Source organism: Pongo pygmaeus, chromosome 6 (assembly GCF_028885625.2).
Source record: "Pongo pygmaeus isolate AG05252 chromosome 6, NHGRI_mPonPyg2-v2.0_pri, whole genome shotgun sequence".
In the NCBI taxonomy this organism is placed as follows: domain Eukaryota; kingdom Metazoa; phylum Chordata; class Mammalia; order Primates; family Hominidae; genus Pongo; species Pongo pygmaeus.
The window spans coordinates 8,568,498-8,587,818 of NC_072379.2; the positions used below are offsets into that span (position 1 = coordinate 8,568,498).

Consider the following 19,321-nt stretch of genomic DNA (forward strand, 5'->3'; position numbering starts at 1 on the left):
CTCCCTGTCTTTCTTGACAACAGTATTTTTCTTATTTCATATTCCTGGCAGCAGTCTCTGCAAATTCCAAAGTGAAACGATTAATAAAACATAGCTAAACAGTGCACTGCTAAGCTGTTATTGTGCTTTTCTTTCAGTTAAAGCTTTTTATTTTGTCATTAGCTTGAAGCTAGAAGAAATGCAGCCACTTTGCTAAGAACTTTAAGGATCATACCATGGAATTCCATGTAATTGCTTTTTAAAGTTGTTCTTTCTCAAGAATATGCTTTTTTCCCTTTAGCTGAAAGGAAAGCAAAGCAAATAAATGTTGCTTTGTGTTGACTATATGGTAGGTTGGGAGATGAGGTGCACTTTTTTTTTTTTTTTTTTTTGAGACAAGGTCTTGCTCTGTCACCCAGGCTGGAGTGTGGTGGTGCGATCATAGCTCCCTGCAGCTTCAACCTCCCGGACTCAAGCAATCCTCCCACCTCAGCCTCCTGAGTAGCTGGGACCACAGGCATGAGCCACCATGCCTAGCTGATTTTGTTTATTTTTTGTAGAGATGGGGTCTCACTATGTTGCCCAGGCTGGTCTCAAACTCCTGGGCTCAAAGAATCCTTCTGCCTTGGCCTCCCAAAGTGCTGGGCTTACAGGGATGAGCCACTACACTCAGCTACGATACACTTTCTTCAGTAACTGTGGAGAATTCCCAGAAAACCAGGCTAGTGGTTTATATCCAGGAATACTCAAAGCTTAAAAAGAGAGAGAGAGATGTGGTGGAGTTTGGCGGAGAAGATGGAGGTCATGAGAGTGTCCAGGCACTTGATATTCTGGACCTGTGTTACTTGTGATTTCTTAACCAGAGTCATTGGAAAATAGAACTAGGTGGCACTAACCCACACCACCTGGATTCTTTGATGGTTGTGAAAATAGGTTGCAGTTATTTTGTTAATATTAATTTCCCCGAGTTTCTCTGTCACAAAAGCTGGAGTGCAGTGGTGTGATCTTGGCTCACTGCAACCTCTGCCTCCCAGGTTCAAGCGATTCTCATGCCTCAGCCTCCCAAGCAGCTGGGATTGCAGGCATGCACCACCATGCCTGGCTAATTTTTTTTTTGGTATTTTAGTAGAGACGGGGTTTCACCATATTGTCCAGGCTGGTCTCAAACGCCTGGCCTCGAGCTATCCACCTGCCTCGGCCTCCCAAAGTGCTGGAGTTACAGGCATGAGCCACTGCGCCTGGCCCAGTCCTGTGGGTATGGGTCTGTCCCATTCGTGTTCCCGAGTTGGTGGCTGAGAGCCACTGGTTCTTTCTTGGCCTTCTAAGACTAAAGCAGCCGCTGTCATGATGCAGATTTAAAGCACAGTGTTTCTACTGTCTCGTCATATAACCTCATATAACTCACAGTCCTCTGCCAGGCATCTTCCAGAGCCTCTGTACTGCCATTGTCATTTGGGGTGGTAAGGGGGATACCTCGGTTCTTTTAGGGAGCCTTTAGGTTCAGCAGTTTTTTGAAGAGAAGAAGGTGTACAAAGTAGAAATCACATTGGAGGGCGAAAGGGCCCTAAAGGGTAGATTTCCAGCCGTTCCCCTTTGCCCTTAACTCTGGACCAAAACATCCTCACACACAGCTGTGTGGAATTAGATAAAAGAGTGAGTTACTGGAAACGGGCGACATCACCTATAAAGGACCTGCCTCCATCTTAAGCTATTCCTGCCACAGAGACTGGACAGTGGGCCTGAGGGTCTAGGGAGCCTGCCCACTCCTTGTCACCGGCCTCCCTTGGCTTTCTCTTGGGGTACGTTTTTAAAAGGGTCAACACCATTAGTTTCTTGCGGGGTGGCAAATAGTTTCCGCTCTCCCACCGTTGACGGTGCAGGCTTCCTGGAGTACTGTGTAGACAGTGATGGTAAGGTAGACAGGAAATGCTGTGGCCATTTAGCAAGGTCTCATGTGGGCAAGGGAGGGATGGGACAGCAAGATTTCCCCAGAATGTGCAGTTCATGAGGACAGGTCTTTTGTGGTCACTACTTCAGAACCTGGCACCCAGAGCCTGACACACAGTAGGTGCTTTGATAGTATCTAGAGTATGGATTAGCTAGGCGCAGTGGCACACATCTGTAATCCCAGCACTTTGGGAGGCTGAGGCAGGAGCATTACCTGATCCCAGGAGTTTGAGACCAGCCTGGGCAACATAGCAAGACCCCATCTCTACAAAAAATTTTAAAATATTAGCTGGGCATAATATGAACCTGTAGTCCCAGCTACTCGAGAGGCTGAGGCAGGAGGATCACTTGAGCCCAGGAGTTAGCTGCAGTGAGCTTTGATCACATCACTACACTCCATCCCGGGCAACAGAGCCAGACCCCCATCTCTTAAAAAAAAAAAAGTTGGGGGGGGTGGTCAGGCGTGGTGCCTCATGCCTGTAATCCCAGCACTTTGGGAGGCCAAGGCAGGTGAATCACCTGAGGTCAGGAGTTCAAGACCAGCCTGGTCAACATGGTGAAACCTTGTCTCTACTAAAAATACAAAATTAGCCAGGCGTGGTGGTGCATGCCTGTAATCCCAGCTACTTGGGAGGCTGAGGCAGGAGAATCACTTGAACCCAGGAGGTGGAGGTTGTGGTGAGCCAAGATCATGCCATTGCACTGCAGCCTGGGCAACAAGAGCAGAACGTTGTCCCCCAAAAATATATACTAGAATATGGATTTGTCAAACTTGGGTTGGCCTGTAGAGACCTCTAACAATAATTCTGTTACTTGAGAGGTTTGAATATCTGAATTTACCTATCATGATTTATTTTTTATTTTATTTTATTTTATTTTTGAGATGGTGTCTCGCTCTGTCGCCTAGCCTGGAGTGCAGTGGCACGATCTTGGCTCACTGCAAGCTCTGCCTCCTGGGTTCACGCCATTCTCCTGCCTCAGCCTCCCAAGTAGCTGGGACTACAGGCACCCGCCGCCACACCTGGCTAATTTTCTGTATTTTTAGTAAAGACGGGGTTTCACTGTATTAGCCAGGATGGTCTCGATTTCCTGACCTCGTGATCCGCCCGCCTCAGCCTCCCAAAGTGCTAGGATTACAGGTGTGAGCCACCGCGCCTGGCCTTATTTATTTATTTATTTATTTATTTATTTATTGAGATGGAGTTTCACTCTTGTCGCCCAGGCTGGAGTGCAATGGCGCGATCTCGGCTCACTGCAATCTCCACCTCCCGGGTTCACGCGATTCTCCTGTCTCAGCCTCCTGAGTAGCTGGGATTACAGGCATGTGCCACCACGCTTGGCTAATTGTGTATTTTTAGTAGAGATGAGGTTTCTCCATGTTAGTCAGGCTGGTCTCGAACTCCCGAGCTCGGGTGATCCACCCACCTAGGCCTCCCAAAGTGCTAGGATTACAGGCCTGAGCCACCGTGCCCAGCTCATGTTTTATTTTTTTTTTAATGAGTCAACCACTTTGCATTTTGAGATTCCTTGTGGCAGCTGCCTATGGCCTGTTTCTATATACGTATATTTTCATTTGCTTTTTCCTTTTCTCTCTGCCCTTTAAACAGAGTGTTTTCTGCCTACATCAAAGAAGTGGATGAAAAGCCAGCCAGCACGCCCTGGGGCAGCAAGATGCCTTTTGGGCAGCTGATGTCGGAGTTTGGTGGCAGTGGCACTGGTGGCTGGGTCCACGGGGTCAGCTTCTCTGCCAGTGGGAGCCGCCTGGCCTGGGTCAGCCATGACAGCACCGTGTCTGTTGCTGATGCCTCAAAAAGTGTGCAGTGAGTATTTGCCTTTCATTTGGAAGGTAGGGAACAAGGGGTGGGATCTCTCACCAGCTATACCAGGACTGCCCTTCCTGGGGTGTTAGCACAGGGCACAAACATAAAAACCTTAATCAGGCCAGGCGTGGTGGCTCATGCCTGTAATCCCAGCACTTTGGGAGGCCGAGGTGTGTGGATCACAAGGTCAGGAGTTCAAGACCAGCCTGGCCAAGATGGTGAAACCCTGTCTCTACTAAAAATAAAAAAATTAGCCAGGTGTGGTGGCAGGCGCCTGTACTCCCAGCTACTCGGAAGGCTGAGGCAGAGAATTGCTTGGACCTGGGAGGTGGAGGTTGTAGTAAGCCGAGATCATACCACTGCACTCCAGCCTGGGCAACAGAGCGAGACTCCGTCTCAAAAAAAAAGGACCTCAATCAAAACTGCAGGCAGGCAGGCCTTGGTGGCTCACGCCTACAATCCCAGCACTTTGAGAGGCTGTTGGCAGATCACCTGAGGTCAAGAGTTCAAGACCAGCCTGGCCAACATGGTGAAACCCCGTCTCTACTAAAAATACAAAAATTAGCCTTGTCGGGCACAGTGGCTCACACCTGTAATCCCAGTACTTTGGTAGGCCATAGGTGGATCACCTGAGGTCAAGAGTTCAATACCAGCCTGGCCAACGTGGTGAAACCCTATCTCTACTAAAAATACAAAAATTAGCCGCAGTAGCTCACATCTATAATCCCAGCACTTTGGGAGGCTGAGGCAGTCGGATCACTTGAGGTCAGGAATTTGAGACCAGCCTGACTAACATGGAGAAACCCCGTCTCTACTAAAAATACAGAAAATGAGCTGGACGTGGTGGCACATGCCTGTAATCCCAGCAACTCAGGAGGCTGAGTCAGGAGAATTGCTTGAACCCAAGAGGCGGAGGTTGCAGTGAGCCAAGATTGCACCAGTGTACTCCAGCCTGGGCAACAAATGCAGAACTCCATCTCAAAAAAAAAAAATCAGCCCGGCATAGTGGCATATGCCTGTAATCCCAGCTACTGGGGAGGCTGAGGCTGGAGAATGTCTTAAACCCAAAAAGCAGAGGTTGTGATGAGCCGGGATTGTGCCATTGCACTCCAGCCTGGGCAACAAGAGCAAAACTCTGTCTCAAAAAAAAAAAAAAACTGCAAGTCAGCTTTTACCGTGACAGGCACAGATACAAATTCTCGGGTTGGAAAATTTTAAAGACCTAGGTCTTCCAGAAATACTTCTTAATGGAAGTACTGATAATGATTCCTTTCAAGAACGCTCCTGGTTTGCTACTGATAAGGGTCACTTAAAAAGGGCCATTTTAAGCTGGGCACAGTGGCTCACATCTATAATCCCAGCACTTTGGGAGGCCAAGGTGGGTGGATCACTTGAGGTCAGGAGTTCGAGAGCAGCCTGGCCAACATGGTGAAACCCTGTCTCTACAAAAATACAAAAATTAGCCCAGCATGGTGGCGGGTGCCTGTAGTCCCAGCTACTCGGGAGGCTGAGGCAGGAGAATCACTTGAACCCAGGAGGTGAAGGTTGCAGTGAACCAAGATCATGCCATTGCACTCCAGCCTGGGCAACAGAGCACGACTCCATCTCAAAAAAAAAAAAAAAAAAAAAAAAAAGTCTAGTTTAGTCTGTTACTCTGAATTCCTTACAAAATGTAAGTGCCATTCACCAGCCTTAAATTAAATAGGAGATACATTCTTACTGGGGGAAGTCAGCGAACGATGACTTCATTAATTTGAGCCTTCCATTCAGTAAGGCTTAAAAAGCGTTTATGCCACTTCTCTGCTATGGCTGGAAGGACTTGAATTACGGTGGCTTCTTTGTGAGTGGCGTGTCTGTTCAGCCATAAAGTACCTGGCCAGACATCAGATTTCATTTTGTTCAGTATATGCTGGAGGAAGAGAGAAGATTGGAATCCTTCTTCTTTTATAAATCTTTGTTCTTCCCTGGTGAATCCTTTTCCATTGATAGCTAAAGGGAACTCACCATTAAAGGTTTTGTGATGGACATGGCCACTTGGGTATCAAAAATCAATCACACTGGGTGACCTTTACTCCCTGTCAGGTCAGTAAGAGTCACCCAGTGTAAACAGCATGATATTTCAGACATGATATATTTTTCCTAACAGGATTAAATGTGCATTTTTTAGCTAGTTTTACATATTTTTTTAAAGATTATCCCCTCAGGCCGGGTGCAGTGGCTCACGCCTGTAATCCCAGCACTTTGGGAGGCCGAGGCGGGTGGATCACCTCAGGTGAGGAGTTCGAGACCAGCCTGGCCAACATGGAGAAACCCCATCTCTACTAAAAGTATAAAAATTAGCCAGGCGTGGTGGCATGCACCTGTAATCCCAGCTACTCAGGAGGCTGAGGCAGGAGAATTCCTTGAACCCAGGAGGCGGAGGTTGCAATGAGCCGAGATCGCACCACTGCACTCCAGCCTGGGCAACAAGAGCAAGACTTGGTCTCAAAAAAAAAAAAAAAAAAAGGCCGGGCACAGTGGCTCACACCTGTAATCTCAGCACTTTGGGAGGCCGAAGCGGGCGGATCACAAGGTCAGGAGATCGAGACCATCCTGGCTAACACAGTGAAACCCTGTCTACAAAAAATACAAAAATTAGCCGGGCATGGTGGCGGGCGCCTGTAGTCTCAGCTACTCGGGAGGCTGAGGCAGGAGAATGGCGTGAACCCAGGAGGCAAAGCTTGCAGTGAGCCAAGATCGCGCCACTGTACTTTAGGCTGGGCAACAGAGCGAGACTCCGTCTCAAAGAAAAAAAGAAAAAAAAGAAAGATTGTCCCCTCCATTATAAAATGTAGTCTTTCAGAAAATTTCCTTACATAAACAGGCACTTATATATCTTTTCATTTTTAACAGAAATAAGATTATATTATACATTTTATACGTTTTTGTATACATTTGGTAATTTGCCTTTTGATACTTGATAATACTTTTGTATTTTGATGCCAGCGTTACTTGATTTTTATATGGTTTATTGTGGCACAGTAAGTGCTTAGCATACGCTTATTACAAGTCCCTGTCTACCCTCGTATTGACTTCTTTCCCTTTTCCAGTCCTGCAAGTCAGATTACATGCTCCACCCTTCTGCTCCTCCAGCATAAATATCTCATGTAGTAAAAGTCAGGTATACCGCACTAAGGGCTTAAGATGACACATTAGTTCTTCAATTCAATGCCAACTTTATGAAGTGTGTCCTGAGACATATACAGTTAGCTTTTTTTTAATTTTTTAATTTAGAGAGACACTCTCTGTCGCCCAGGCTGGAACTCCCGAGCTCAAGTTCTCCTCCCACCTCAGCCTCTCAAGCAGCTGGAGCCACAGACGTGCACCACCACGCTAGGCTAATTTTTTTTTTTTTTTAATTTTTCGTAGAGACTGGGTCTCACTATGTTGTCCAGGTTGATCTCAAACTCCTGCCTCCAGCAATCCTTCTGCCTCAGCCTCTCAAAGTGCTGAGATTACAGGTGTGAGCCACCATGCCCAGCCACAGTCAGCTTTTGAATGCATCGTTTCTTGCATGAAGTGAGGTGCTCCTAACTCATCAACCAGTGTGTTTGCCTGCCATATCTGTGTAATCTCTTTGCCACATTCAAGAGCAAGTAACTACATGCACACACATGTCCCTGCAGGCACACATACACACACATGGCCCATTGCAGTGTGAGCTCCTGGCTAAGACCGTTTGGTTCATCTTGGTAGCTCTAGTTCCTAACACAGTGCCTGGCCATCAGCACAGATCTGTGTGGTCACAGCCCTCTCGGAGCTCTGGTGAACACAGGCAAGGAGAAGGTCCTAGCACAGGTGTCTGCTGTCAAGTCATAGTAACAGGAAGAGCTCTAGGAGCTAAGAGCAGGGAGAAGCCGCTTTCGGCTGAAGTGGCCTGGGAAAGTGGACCGTGAGATCATGGGGGTGATCCCTTTAGAGCTGTGCTGGGGGTGGAAGGGCGTGATGCAAAGACTGGGCTTTGGGAACCAGTTTGTTGTGAGTGGGCGGGGCCTCAGAAGCAGGCAGAGCACAGGCTGGAGCTGGAGCCCAGGGCCGCCCCTGTCTCGAGGCCTGCAAGTTGAGGTCAGGGGCTCCTTTTCAACATAAGTGCCCGTTGATACTGCAGAAGCCCCTGTGAGAATGGGTCCTTTGTCATCATCTGTGTCTGTAAAGAAGCTAATAGTCTGTTGCATCTTGGGATAACAAATGTTCTTGTGTTCAGGGTCTCAACTCTGAAGACGGAGTTCCTGCCGCTCCTGAGTGTGTCATTTGTCTCAGAGAACAGCGTCGTGGCTGCTGTGAGTATTTTTCTTCATTCTCCCTCGGGGTGCACTGTATGTGATGCTCAGACAGGGAACAATGTGTGCTCTGTCACCCTAGCACAAAGCAGAACAGTTTTTTAGAAGAAACAGAGCTCACTTTTTTTTTTTTGAGATGGAGTTTTGCTCTTGTTGCCCAGGCTGGAGTGCAATGGGTGATCTTGACTCACCGCAACCTCTGCCTCCCGGGTTCAAGTGATTCTCCCACCTCAGCCTCCCGAGGAACTGGGAATATAGGCATGCGCCACCATACCCGGCTAATTTTGTATTTTTAGTAGAGACGGGGTTTCTCCATGTTGGTCAGGCCGGTCTCGAACTCCTGTCCTCAGGTGATCCACCCACCTTGGCCTCCCAAAGTGCGGGCGTGAGCCACCGTGCCCAGCCTCAGAGCTCACTTTTTTTTTTTTTTTTTTTTGGAGACTGTCTTGCTCTGTCGCCCAGACTGGAGTGCAGTGGCGTGATCTCGGCTCACTGCAAGCTCCGCCTCCCGGGTTCACGCCATTCTCCTGCCTCAGCCTCCCGAGTAGCTGGCACTACAGGCGCCCACCACCTCGCCGGGCTAATTTTTTTTATTTTTAGTAGAGATTGGGTTTCACCATGTTAGCCAGGATGGTCTCAATCTCCTGACCTCGTGATCCACCCACCTCGGCCTCCTAAAGTGCTGGGATTACAGGTGTGAGCCACCGTGCCCGGCCGTGAGCCACTGTGCCTGGCTGCTCACTTTTAAGAGTAAGAGGGGGTGGGGCGCGATGGCTCACGCCTGTAGTCCCAGCACTTTGGGAGGCCAAGGCAGGTGGTTCACTTGAGGTTGGGAGGTCAAGACCAGCCTAGCCAACACGGTGAAACCCCGTCTCTACTAAAAACACAAAAATTAGCCAGGCATGGTGGCACACGCCTGTAATCCCAGCTGCTTGGGAGGCTGAGGCAGGAGAATTACTTGAACCCGGGAAGCAGAGGTTGCGGTGAGCTGAGATTGTGCCACTGCACTCTAGCCTGGGCAACAGAGCAAGACTCGGTCTCAAAAAAAAAAAAAAAGAAAAAAGTAAGAGAGGCCTGTCCTGGTGAACACTCTGCCAAGGAGGTGGGCGGTGGGCAGTGCATCTTCCAGGGACTGACTGAGTCTTGTTTCAGGGCCATGACTGCTGCCCAATGCTCTTTAACTATGATGACCGCGGCTGCCTGACCTTCGTCTCCAAGTTAGACATCCCAAAACAGAGCATCCAGCGCAACATGTCTGCCATGGAACGCTTCCGCAACATGGACAAGAGAGCCACGACTGAGGACCGCAACACGGCCTTGGAGACGCTGCACCAGAATAGCATCACGTAGGTGCCGTCTGTAGAGAGGTGGTCAGGTGACAAGGTGCCCTCCTGCCCCTCGCTGTTTCCTTACTGGGTTGCTACAAAAGCTCTATGCCCTGCAGGCCCAGACGTTCCTTCAGGGACAAGCGCAGCAAGAAGTCTGTATCTTCCCGACCGCCAGGCTCTCATTTCCAGCTCGTGGTAGGGAGGGAGTCGCTACCACCTGGTCATTCTGTCCTTCAAGGTGCAGATTACAAGGCAGCAGCCAGCAGGAGCAGTGCAGACCTTGTTTCAATCTGAGGTGGTGGGGCCTCAGGGCAGCCGCTTCCTAGGGTACCCTTTCTCAGCTACTCGAGAACAAAAGGAGACTTTCCTGAATGCTGCGTTCCCACAGTAGTGCACACATAATAGAAAGCGAAGCTACAGCCTGTTGGAAAAGGTAACTGTAGCTGAGCTGTCGTTTCAAGTCATGGATACAAATAAGAAGATTATTTAATTAAAGGAACAGAATTTCTTAGCATCATGATGACAAAGCTGAGGAGTGTCTCGACTGGGTTTTCATCAGGTATATGTAATTACGTAAGACAACAGAATTGTGTTTTGTCCAGAAAGTTCGATTTTTCTTTTCTTTTTTTTTTTTTTTTTTTTTTTGAGACAGAGTCTCGTTCTGTTGCCCAGGCTGGAGTGCAATGCCGTGATCTCGGCTCACTGCAACCTCTGCCTCCCAGGTTCAAGCAATTCTCCTGCCTCAGCCTCCCAAGAAGCTGGGATTACAGGCGTGTGCCACCACACCTGGCTAATTTTTTGTATTTTTAGTAGAGACGGAGTTTCACCCTATTGGCCAGCCTGGTTTCAAACTCCTGACCTCAGGTGATCCACCCACCTCAGCCTCCCAAATTGCTGGGATTACAGGCGTAAGCCACCGTGCCTGGCCTGAAAATTTGATTTTTAAGGTCTAGAGGAGAGGCTGGGCATGATGGCTCACACCTTTAATCCCAGCACTTTGGGAGGCCGAGGCAGGCAGATCACTTGTCAGGAGTTCGAGACCAGCCTTGTCAACATGGCAAAACCCCATCTCTACTAAAAAATACAAAAATTAGCTTGGTGTGGTGGTGCACACCTATAATCCCAGCTACTCGGCAGGCTGAGGCAGGAGAATCGCTTGAACTGGGCAGGTGGAGGTTGCAGTGGGCCAAGATTTAAGCCACTGCACTCCAGCCTGGGTGACAGAGTGAGACTCCGTCTCAAAAAAAAAAAAAAAGGCGCCTGAAGGAGAAATATATGCTTGATATTCTAAATGACTGTGTTCAGAGTTGGGTCCCATGGGAGTTTCCCTTACTGAGAAGCCTTTTATGTTGAGAATCTTATTGTGGTATTGATGGTGGGAGGAGTGGCGGAAACCTCTAGACTTCCTGTTTGAGAGAATTACGATGAAATGCAGGTTGTGCTTCATCTTCAGCGGAGAAGGGGCAGCTATAAGTAAAATAGGCTGCAAATGCTCTATTGAAAAATGAGAACCAGAGGCCTGGCACCATGGCTCACACCTCTAATGCTAGCATTTTGGGAAGCCAAGGCAGGAGGATCACTTGAGGCCAGCAGTTCGGTACTATCCTGGGCAGCATAGCAAGACCCCATCTCTACAAAAAAAATTTTAAAAGTTAGCTGACTGTGTTGGCACGCACCTGTAGTCCAGCTACTTGGGAGGAGTGAGCTGTGATTGTGCCACTGTACTTCAGCCTGGGCCACACTGTGAGATCCTATCTCAAAAAAAAAAAGAACCTGAAGGCATAGCAAAACTTACCTTTTCTCCACATTCTTCAGGTTTCTCCTTCTATAGCAAAACTCACCTTTTCTCCATTCTTTAGGTTTCTCTGTCTTGAATGACTCCAAGTTACTTCTTGTGAGTTTCTCTTACGTTTCTATACAGACCAAGTGTTAAGGAAAGAAACAGCTCTCATTGCCTCTCTGACACTTCTAGGTGAAAAATGAAAAGACAAACCCTTGCTGATTAGTCTACTTTTATTTGCAGAAATTAGGTGCTCTTTGCACTAGAGCTGTGTCAGCTAACTTTTTCTGTAAAGGACCAGATAGTAAATATTTTAGACTCCGAGAGGCCATAGGTCTCTGTTGCAACTACTGAACTCTGGTTGTGGCAAGAAAGCAGGCACAGACGATGTAAACGAATGAGGTGGCTGCGTTCCCGTCAAACTTTATGGACACTCAAATTTGAATTTCATGTAATTTTCACTTCATGAGATAATAGTCTCCTTTTAATTTTTTTCCAGCTATTTAAAAATGTAAAAGCTGGGTCGGGTGCAGAGGCTCACGCCTGTAATCCCAGCACTTTGGGAGCTTAAGGTGGGTGGATCACTTGAGGTCAGGAGGTCAAGACCAGCCTGACCAACACGGCAAAACCCCGTCTCTACTAAAAATACAAAAATTCGCCAGCCTGGTGGCAGGGGCTTGTAATCCCAGCTACTCGGGAGGCTGAGGCAGGAGAATTCCTTGAACCTGGGAGGTAGAGGTTGCGGTGAGCCGAGATCGCGCCACTGCACTCCAGCCTGAGTGACAGAGTGAGACTCCATCTCAATAAATAAATAAATAAATAAAATAAAAATGTAAAACCCCCTTTTTTTTTTTTTTTTTTTTTTTTGAGACGGAGTCTCTGTCGCCCAGGCTGGAGTGCATGGAGTGCAGTGGCACGATCTTGGCTCACTGCAAGCTCCACCTCCTGGGTTCACACCATTCTCCCGCCTCAGCTTCCCCAGTAGCTGGGACTACAGGCGCCCACCACCATGCCTGGCTAATTTTTTTTTTTTTATCTTTTAGTAGAGATGGGGTTTCACTGTGTTAGTCAGGATGGTCTCGATCTCCTGACCTCGTGATCCGCCCACCTTGGCCTCCCAGAGTGCTGGGATTATAGGCGTAAGCCACCGCACCAGGCCTTTTTTTTTTTTTTTAAACTCACAGGCTGTACAGGAATAGGCAGTGTGTGCCATAGTTTGCCATCCCCTTCCCAGCGTCGGGGAAGGGGGGTTAAGTTCTAGACATCTCAGAGGAGAAAGAAAAATATTGTCTGAGCAATGGGTGATTGTCTTGAAAGCTTTCCAGATAATTAGGCTAAGACAAGTTGTTTCATTTATCTGTTCCCCTGCTTGGCTTGGTGGGAATCTGGTGGTGCGTCTGCTGCTAACATTTATGATTCACTTCAGACTCAAGGAGGGCTGTTGGCTTATCTACACTGGCTGTCTTAGAGGCTGATTTGAGAGGTTTTGTTCGGAGCCAGTTGGAATTCAGTCATGCTTCATCATGCCTCTGGTTTATTTAAAAACAAACAAAAATACTGTTTTCGCCATGGCTGTGGTCCTACCCACAACCTGCTCCCAGCATTTGAGTGCTGTGTGGGCTGGGTCATTCCTGCTTCCCCAGGTCACTCTAACTAAGGCAGGTTCTTAACTTCTCCCCTTGCCAGTTTTGTCTTTCCTGGACTTCTGGTAATAATATGCTTTGGGGTATTTTCTGAGCCAGATTGTTGCAGCCTAATGTTCGTGGACAAGTTCATAATCAGGAGTTAAAAGATAATTCATTTCCTGGCGGAGCGTGGTGGCTCACGCCTGTAATCCCAGCATTTTGGGAGACTGAGGCAGGAGGATCACTTGAGCCCAGGAGTTCAAGACCAGCCTGGGCAACATAATGAGACCCCCATCCCATCTCTATTTAAAAAATAAAGAAGAAGATAATTCATTTCCTTAAGCTGCCCTTACACTATTAGTCAGGAATGTTGTATTCACTTCCACTACATACCTTACGATCTCTTTTGCTTTGCTTTTTTTCAGTCAAGTCTCTATTTATGAGGTGGACAAGCAAGATTGTCGCAAATTTTGCACTACTGGCATCGATGGAGCCATGACAATTTGGGATTTCAAGGTATTTTCTACCTAACAGAACAAATTTTGTTTGTGTTAAAACTTTTTTTTTTTTTTTTAAGAGATAGGCTCCTTCTCTGCCACCCAGGCTGGAGTCCAGTGGCGCAATCATGGCTCACTGCAGCCACCAACTCCTTGCCTCCAGCAGCCCTCCCACCTCAGCCTCCCAAGCAGCTGGCACAGCAGGCATGCACCACCACGCCCCGCGAATATTTTTACAAAACTCTTGTGAGAAGAATGTTTCTCATTTCTTGAAACAAAATGTTAAATCTAGTATACAGTTTAATGTCCTAATGTAAGACATTAAACTAGAAATCTCTCTCTTATTTTTTTTTCTTTCTTTTTGAGATGGAGTCTTGTTCTATCGCCCAGGCTGCAGTGCAGTGGTGCAATATTGGCTCACTGCAACCTCCGCCTCCCGGGTAGGAGCGATTCTCCTGCCTCAGTCTCCCAAGTAGTTGGGATTACAGGAGCACACTACAACGCCCGGCTGTTTTTTGTATTTTTAGTACAGACAGGGTTTCACCATGTTGGCCAAGCTGGTCTTGAACTCCTGGCCTCGTGTGAGCTGCCCACCTTGGCCTCTCAAAGTGGTGGGATTACAGGCGTGAGCCACCGCGCCAGCCTTGGAGATCTCTCTCTCTTTTTTTTTTTTTTTTTTTTTTGAGACAGAGTTTTGCTCTTGTTGCCCAGGCTGGAGTGCAATGGCGGAATCTCGGCTCACCACAACCTCCGCCTCTGGGGTTCAAGCGATTCTCCTGCCTCATCCTCCCAAGTAGCTGGGATTATGGGCATGTGCCACCACGCCCAGCTAATTTTGTGTTTTTAGTAGAGATGGGGTTTCTCCATGTTGGACATGCTGGTCTCGAGCTCCTAACCTCAGGTGATCCACCTGCCTCAGCCTCCCAAAGTGCTGGGATTACAGGTGTGAGCCACTGTACCCAGCCGGAGATCTCTTTAAAACCTAAAAGTCATCCGCAGAAGAATGGTACATTCTCAGTGAACTGAAATTTTTACTTCTAGATGTCTATTTACTCATTGGGGAAAAATGGAGTGCTGTTTTGGAAACAGGCCCTATTGGATACCAGCCCAGGTTTAACTATATAGATATATATTTATGGCTGACACTAATTAATTTAATAAACATCTACTAAGTATCTCCTGGGTGCCATGCATGGTGCTGAGCACTGAGAATATCCAATCCGAACGAGCCTGTCTGGTAGAAGAGAGAGGTGGACACGGGGGCTGGGTAGGGGATTCGGCAGAGCTCAGAAGAGAAGCCAGTGCCTCTATTTTCACACAGATGAATCTGGGGGGTTACATGGACTGCAGGGAAAAGGTTGCACCTGAGCGGCATCCTGAGCTGCGATGGGTTTTGGAGGGGAGGGGACTGTGAGTTGAGAAAGCACAGGTGAGCATCCTGAGTTGCAAGTGCAGCACACCCAGGCCAACCCTGGGCTTCAGAGAGCACACACCGCCTTTGAGGCGCTGCCCATGGTGTGGTCCTCCGGAAGCACGGATGGAACTAGAAAAAAGAGCTCTAGGTAGCCAGGTGCAGTGGCTCATGCCAGTCATCCCAGCACGTTGGGAGGCCGAGGTGGGAGAATCACTTGAGGCCAGGAGTTTGAGACCAGTTTGGGCAACATAGCGTGACCCCATCTCTATAAAAAAGCCAGGTGCAGCCAGGTGCTGACCCACTCCTGTAATCCCAGCACTTTGGGAAGCTGAGGCTTGTTTCTCCTCCCTACTTCCCTGTCTTGAGTGTAGGAGTTTGAGACCAGCCTGGGCAACATAGTGAGACCCTGTCTCTATTTAAAAATATACATATATGTATTTTTAAAAACCAGGTGCAGTGATGCATGCCATTAGTCCCAGCTACTTGAGAAGCTGAGGCAGGAGGATCACTCAAGCCCAGGAGTTGGAGGCTGCAGTGAGCTGTGGTCACACCACTGCACTCCAGCCTGGGGCAACAGAGCAAGACCCTATCTCAAAAACAAAACAAAACAAAACAAAAAAACAACCACACAAAGGAGTGAGGAGTGTGCCCAGAGCCTGTGTGTGGGGCAGTGGGGAAAAGGCACACCTGGCCTGGAGGAGCCAGCAGGGGGAGCCCCAGCCTGGAGTGTCTCTGCGGGGTGAGTCCTGGGAGATCCTGTTTCAGGTGGGGCAGGGCCAGGTTCAGGGTGGGGACAGGCAGCACCTTCCCCGAGGAGGAGGGAGTGGTGTGATACCTACCTCGGGTTGGACACTCCTCAGTGACATCAGTGCTCTTCCCACCTTTTCCAAGACCCTCGAGTCTTCCATCCAGGGCCTCCGGATAATGTGAAGCTGAGTGAGCCTCCGCCATCCAGCATGACAAACTGTGGCCGACCGCAGCTGTGCCGTGGCACGATGGCGAGGAAGCCAGCCCCAAGGAAACACTGAAAACACATATCACGCCAATGCCGTGTGGTTTTGTTTGAATATAAAATTGGTGAAAGTGTTGGTTTTTTTAAGGCAGTAATTTTTTTTGGTTTTTTTTTTGTTTTTTTTTTTTGCGATTTCATTCCATTCTTGACCAAAGCTTCTCTTTAAGTAGTTTATTATGGAAAATTGTCACACTAACTTAAAAGACAGGGTGAGGGAGATATGTAAATTGTCCACTAGAAAATTAAATAAAAGAACTGAATGTGGTTTTGGTTTTGTTTCCTTGTAGTATTTCAATTTTTAGTAGAAAAATATGAGTGAATTCTTCATTCGATTCGGTTTTTTTTTAGGCAAAATCTTAGATCGTTGGTTTCTTAAATTGCACCATTCTATACAACCTTGAACCAAAAAGCACCATTTAGTGAGGGGTGAGAGAGAACCATTTCTGAACATTGCAATATTTCTGCAAAGTAGGTTGTGTCGGTCTGTTTTGCATTGCAATAAAGGAATACCTGAGGCTGGGTCATTTGTTTAAGAAAAAAGATTTATTTGGCACACGGTTCTGCCGGTTGGACAAGAAGCATGGTGCCTGCGTCTGCTTTTGGGGAAGCCTCAGGAAGGTTTTACTCATGGCGGAAGGCGAAGGGGAAGCAGGCGTGTCCCATGGCCGGAGAGGATGCAAGAGAGAGTGGGGAGGACCAGGCTCCTTGAAACAACCAGGTCACAGAGTGAGAACACACTCATTCCTGCCAGGGGGCACCAAGCCATTCATGAGGGATCCGCCCCATGACCCAAACACCGCCCACCAGGCCCCACCCCAACACTGAGGATCGCATTTCAACATGAGATTCGGAAGGGACACACAGCCAAGCCCTGTCAGAGGTACACCGTTCCCATCTTGCATGTGAGCAACAGAGAAGCCCACCTCCACTGAGCAACCAAGCCCGAATGGGAGCCTGCCCTGGGAGGCCCCGGGGCCCGGTGCCCACAGCACAGCAGCCCACTGTTAGCAGTGCACCTGCCAAGGGTACGCTGCGGGGGGTGTGCAAGGGGGTGGGAAAGGGGAAAGTCAGCATCTTGGCTTAGAGATGATTGTGCCCACACTGAGCTACTTTCATCATGATGAGACATGAAGTTTGACATTCCATGGCAGAGAATCTTAAGAGGTACAAGGATAAAGAAAAGCAAAATAAGTAAAGAGTAGCCGGAACCTGGCCACATCCTTGATCTCACGGCTCCCTTCTAGAATGCTGGTAACAGTGCTTCCCAAGGCACATCATGATGTGCTCAAGAGAAGGAAATTTGGCCCTCTTGGTGACTCATGGGAAGCCCTCACTCCAAGAGGGAATCCTACCTAGCACCAGGGGTGCTGGCCTCATGGCCCTGCCTGGTCCCTATAGTGTCATCTCTGGGCCCCCAGTGGCAGGAGCTCCTTTGTGTACACGTTTGTATACATAGTGCATTGGCAAGGCTCTGTGAGGGTAGACAAAAGCTGGCCATAAAGCAGGAATTAGCTAAAGATTTCTCTTTTAGCCGGGCGCGGTGGCTCACGCCTGTAATCCCAGCACTTTGGGAGGCCGAGGTGGGCAGATCACCTGAGGTCCAGAGTTTGAGACCAGCCTAACCAACATGGGGAAACCCCGTCTCTATTAAAAATACAAAATTAGCCAGGCATAGTAACGCGTGCCTGTAATCCCAGCTACTTGGGAGGCTGAGGCAGCAGAATCACTTGAACCCAGGAGGCAGAGGTTGTGGTGAGCCGAGATCATGTCATTGCACTCCAGCCTGGGCAACAAGAGTGGAATTCCATCTCAAAAAAAACAAACAAAAAATTAGCCAGGCGTAGTGGTGGGTGTCTGTAATCCCAGCTACTCAGGAGGCTAAGGCAGGAGAATTGCTTGAACCCAGGTTGCAGTGAGCTGAAATCATGCCACTGCACTCGAGCTTGGGGGATAGAGCAAGACACTGTCTCAAAAAAAAAAAAAAAAGACAAAAGGCCGGGCGTGGTGGCTCACACCTGTAATCCCAGCACTTTGGGAGGCCGAGGCAGGCGGATCACCAGGTCAGGATATTGAGACCATCCTGGCTAACAGTGAAACCCCATCTCTACTAAAAATACAAAAAATTAGCCAGGCGTGGTGGCAGGCGCCTGCAGTCCCAGCTACTCGGGAGGCTGAGGCAGGAGAATGGCATGAACCCAGGAGGCGGAGCTTGCAGTGAGCCGAGATCGCACCACTGCACTCCAGCCTGGGCGACAGAGCAAGACTCCGTCTCAAAAACAAAGAAAAAAAAATACCCACAGAATTGACTTACTTTTTCCTCTAAGAACTTAATAGCCACAGAGTTATTTTGCTGTTTTTTTTCTTTTTTAAATAAAAACATTTTGAAATTATAATAGAGACAGGGTCTCCCTATGTTGCCCAGGCTGGTCTCAAACTGGGCTTAAGCAATCCTCTTGCCTCAGCCTCCCAAAGTGCTGGGATCACAGGCATGAGCCACTGTACCCGGCCTATTTTGCCTTTTTTTTTTTTTTTTTTTTTTAAGATGGAGCCTCTTTCTCTGTCAACGAGGCTGGAGTGCAGTGGCGTGATCTCAACTGACTGCAGCCTCTACCTTCCAGGTTCAAGTGATTCTCATATTTCAGCCTCCTGAGTAGCTGGGATCACAGGTGACCCCAGTCTCCGAGTAGCTGGGATTACAGGCGTATACCACCATGCCCGGCTAATTTATTTTGCCATTTTTTAACACAGGCCATTTCTCATGTGGGGAGGAAGTCCCACTCCAGTCACCGCAGCCAGAAGCCCTCGGTGCTTTATTTCAACACCGGGGTACTTTTGAGTTTGTGACACTCTGTCCTCCTCTCACTCTACCTTTGAGACTCAGACCAGGCCTCTGTAAACAATGACTACAGTCTGGGACACTCTGAGAGGGTTCTTCAGGAAAGGTGTGTGAGCCACGCCCTGAATGCAATACTTTAGCTAACTGTGCAGGCACCAAGAAAAGCATTTGGAAGCCATTAACTACCCCTCATAACAAACCTGTAGGGTTGGAACTGTTATTAGCACATTTTTCAGATGACAAAATTCCAGAGAGGGGAATGAGCAGTCTCTCCAAAGCCCTGGTAGTAACCACCAAGCATGTGCTCCCCACTGGGCGAGGGAAATACCTTAGTGACAGCCCCTTTTCAGCTCACCCACGCTCAGGGGCAGGGCCCTGTCACTGGAACTGATGAGAAGGTATTTGAGGCTGGGCACGGTGGCTCATGCCTGTAATCCCAGCACTTTAGGAGACCAAGATGGGTGGATCCCTTGAGGTCAGGAGTTCAAGACCAGCCTAGCCAACATGGTGAAACCCCCTTCTCTACTACAAATACAAAAATTAGCCAGGCATTTGGTGGCACACGCCTGTAATCCCAGTTACTTGGGAGGCTGAAGCACGAGAATTGCTTGAACAATTGCTGGGAGGCGCAGGTTACAGTGAGCCAAGATCATGCCACTGCACTCCAGCCTGGGCAACAGCGAGACTCCATCTCGAAAAAAGAAAAAGCCAAAGAGAGAGAGAGAGCAAGAAGGTATTTGACAATAGCTTGTGGGTTTCATTGT

The 19,321-nt window shown here is 48.4% G+C and overlaps 1 protein-coding gene across 1 annotated transcript in view; it reads left to right on the forward strand.

The window, feature by feature from the left end:
* Nucleotides 1-15,986, forward strand: part of ARPC1A (actin related protein 2/3 complex subunit 1A) — a 41,067-nt gene extending 25,081 nt beyond the window's left edge. The window contains exons 6-10 of the mRNA XM_054497166.2: nucleotides 3,534-3,746; nucleotides 7,990-8,065; nucleotides 9,218-9,411; nucleotides 13,224-13,314; nucleotides 15,601-15,986. Of these exons, the coding sequence (XP_054353141.1) occupies nucleotides 3,534-3,746; nucleotides 7,990-8,065; nucleotides 9,218-9,411; nucleotides 13,224-13,314; nucleotides 15,601-15,639 (613 nt within the window). The 3' untranslated portion in view covers nucleotides 15,640-15,986. The remainder of the gene's footprint in view (nucleotides 1-3,533; nucleotides 3,747-7,989; nucleotides 8,066-9,217; nucleotides 9,412-13,223; nucleotides 13,315-15,600) is intronic.
* Nucleotides 15,987-19,321: the final 3,335 nt, after the last annotated feature.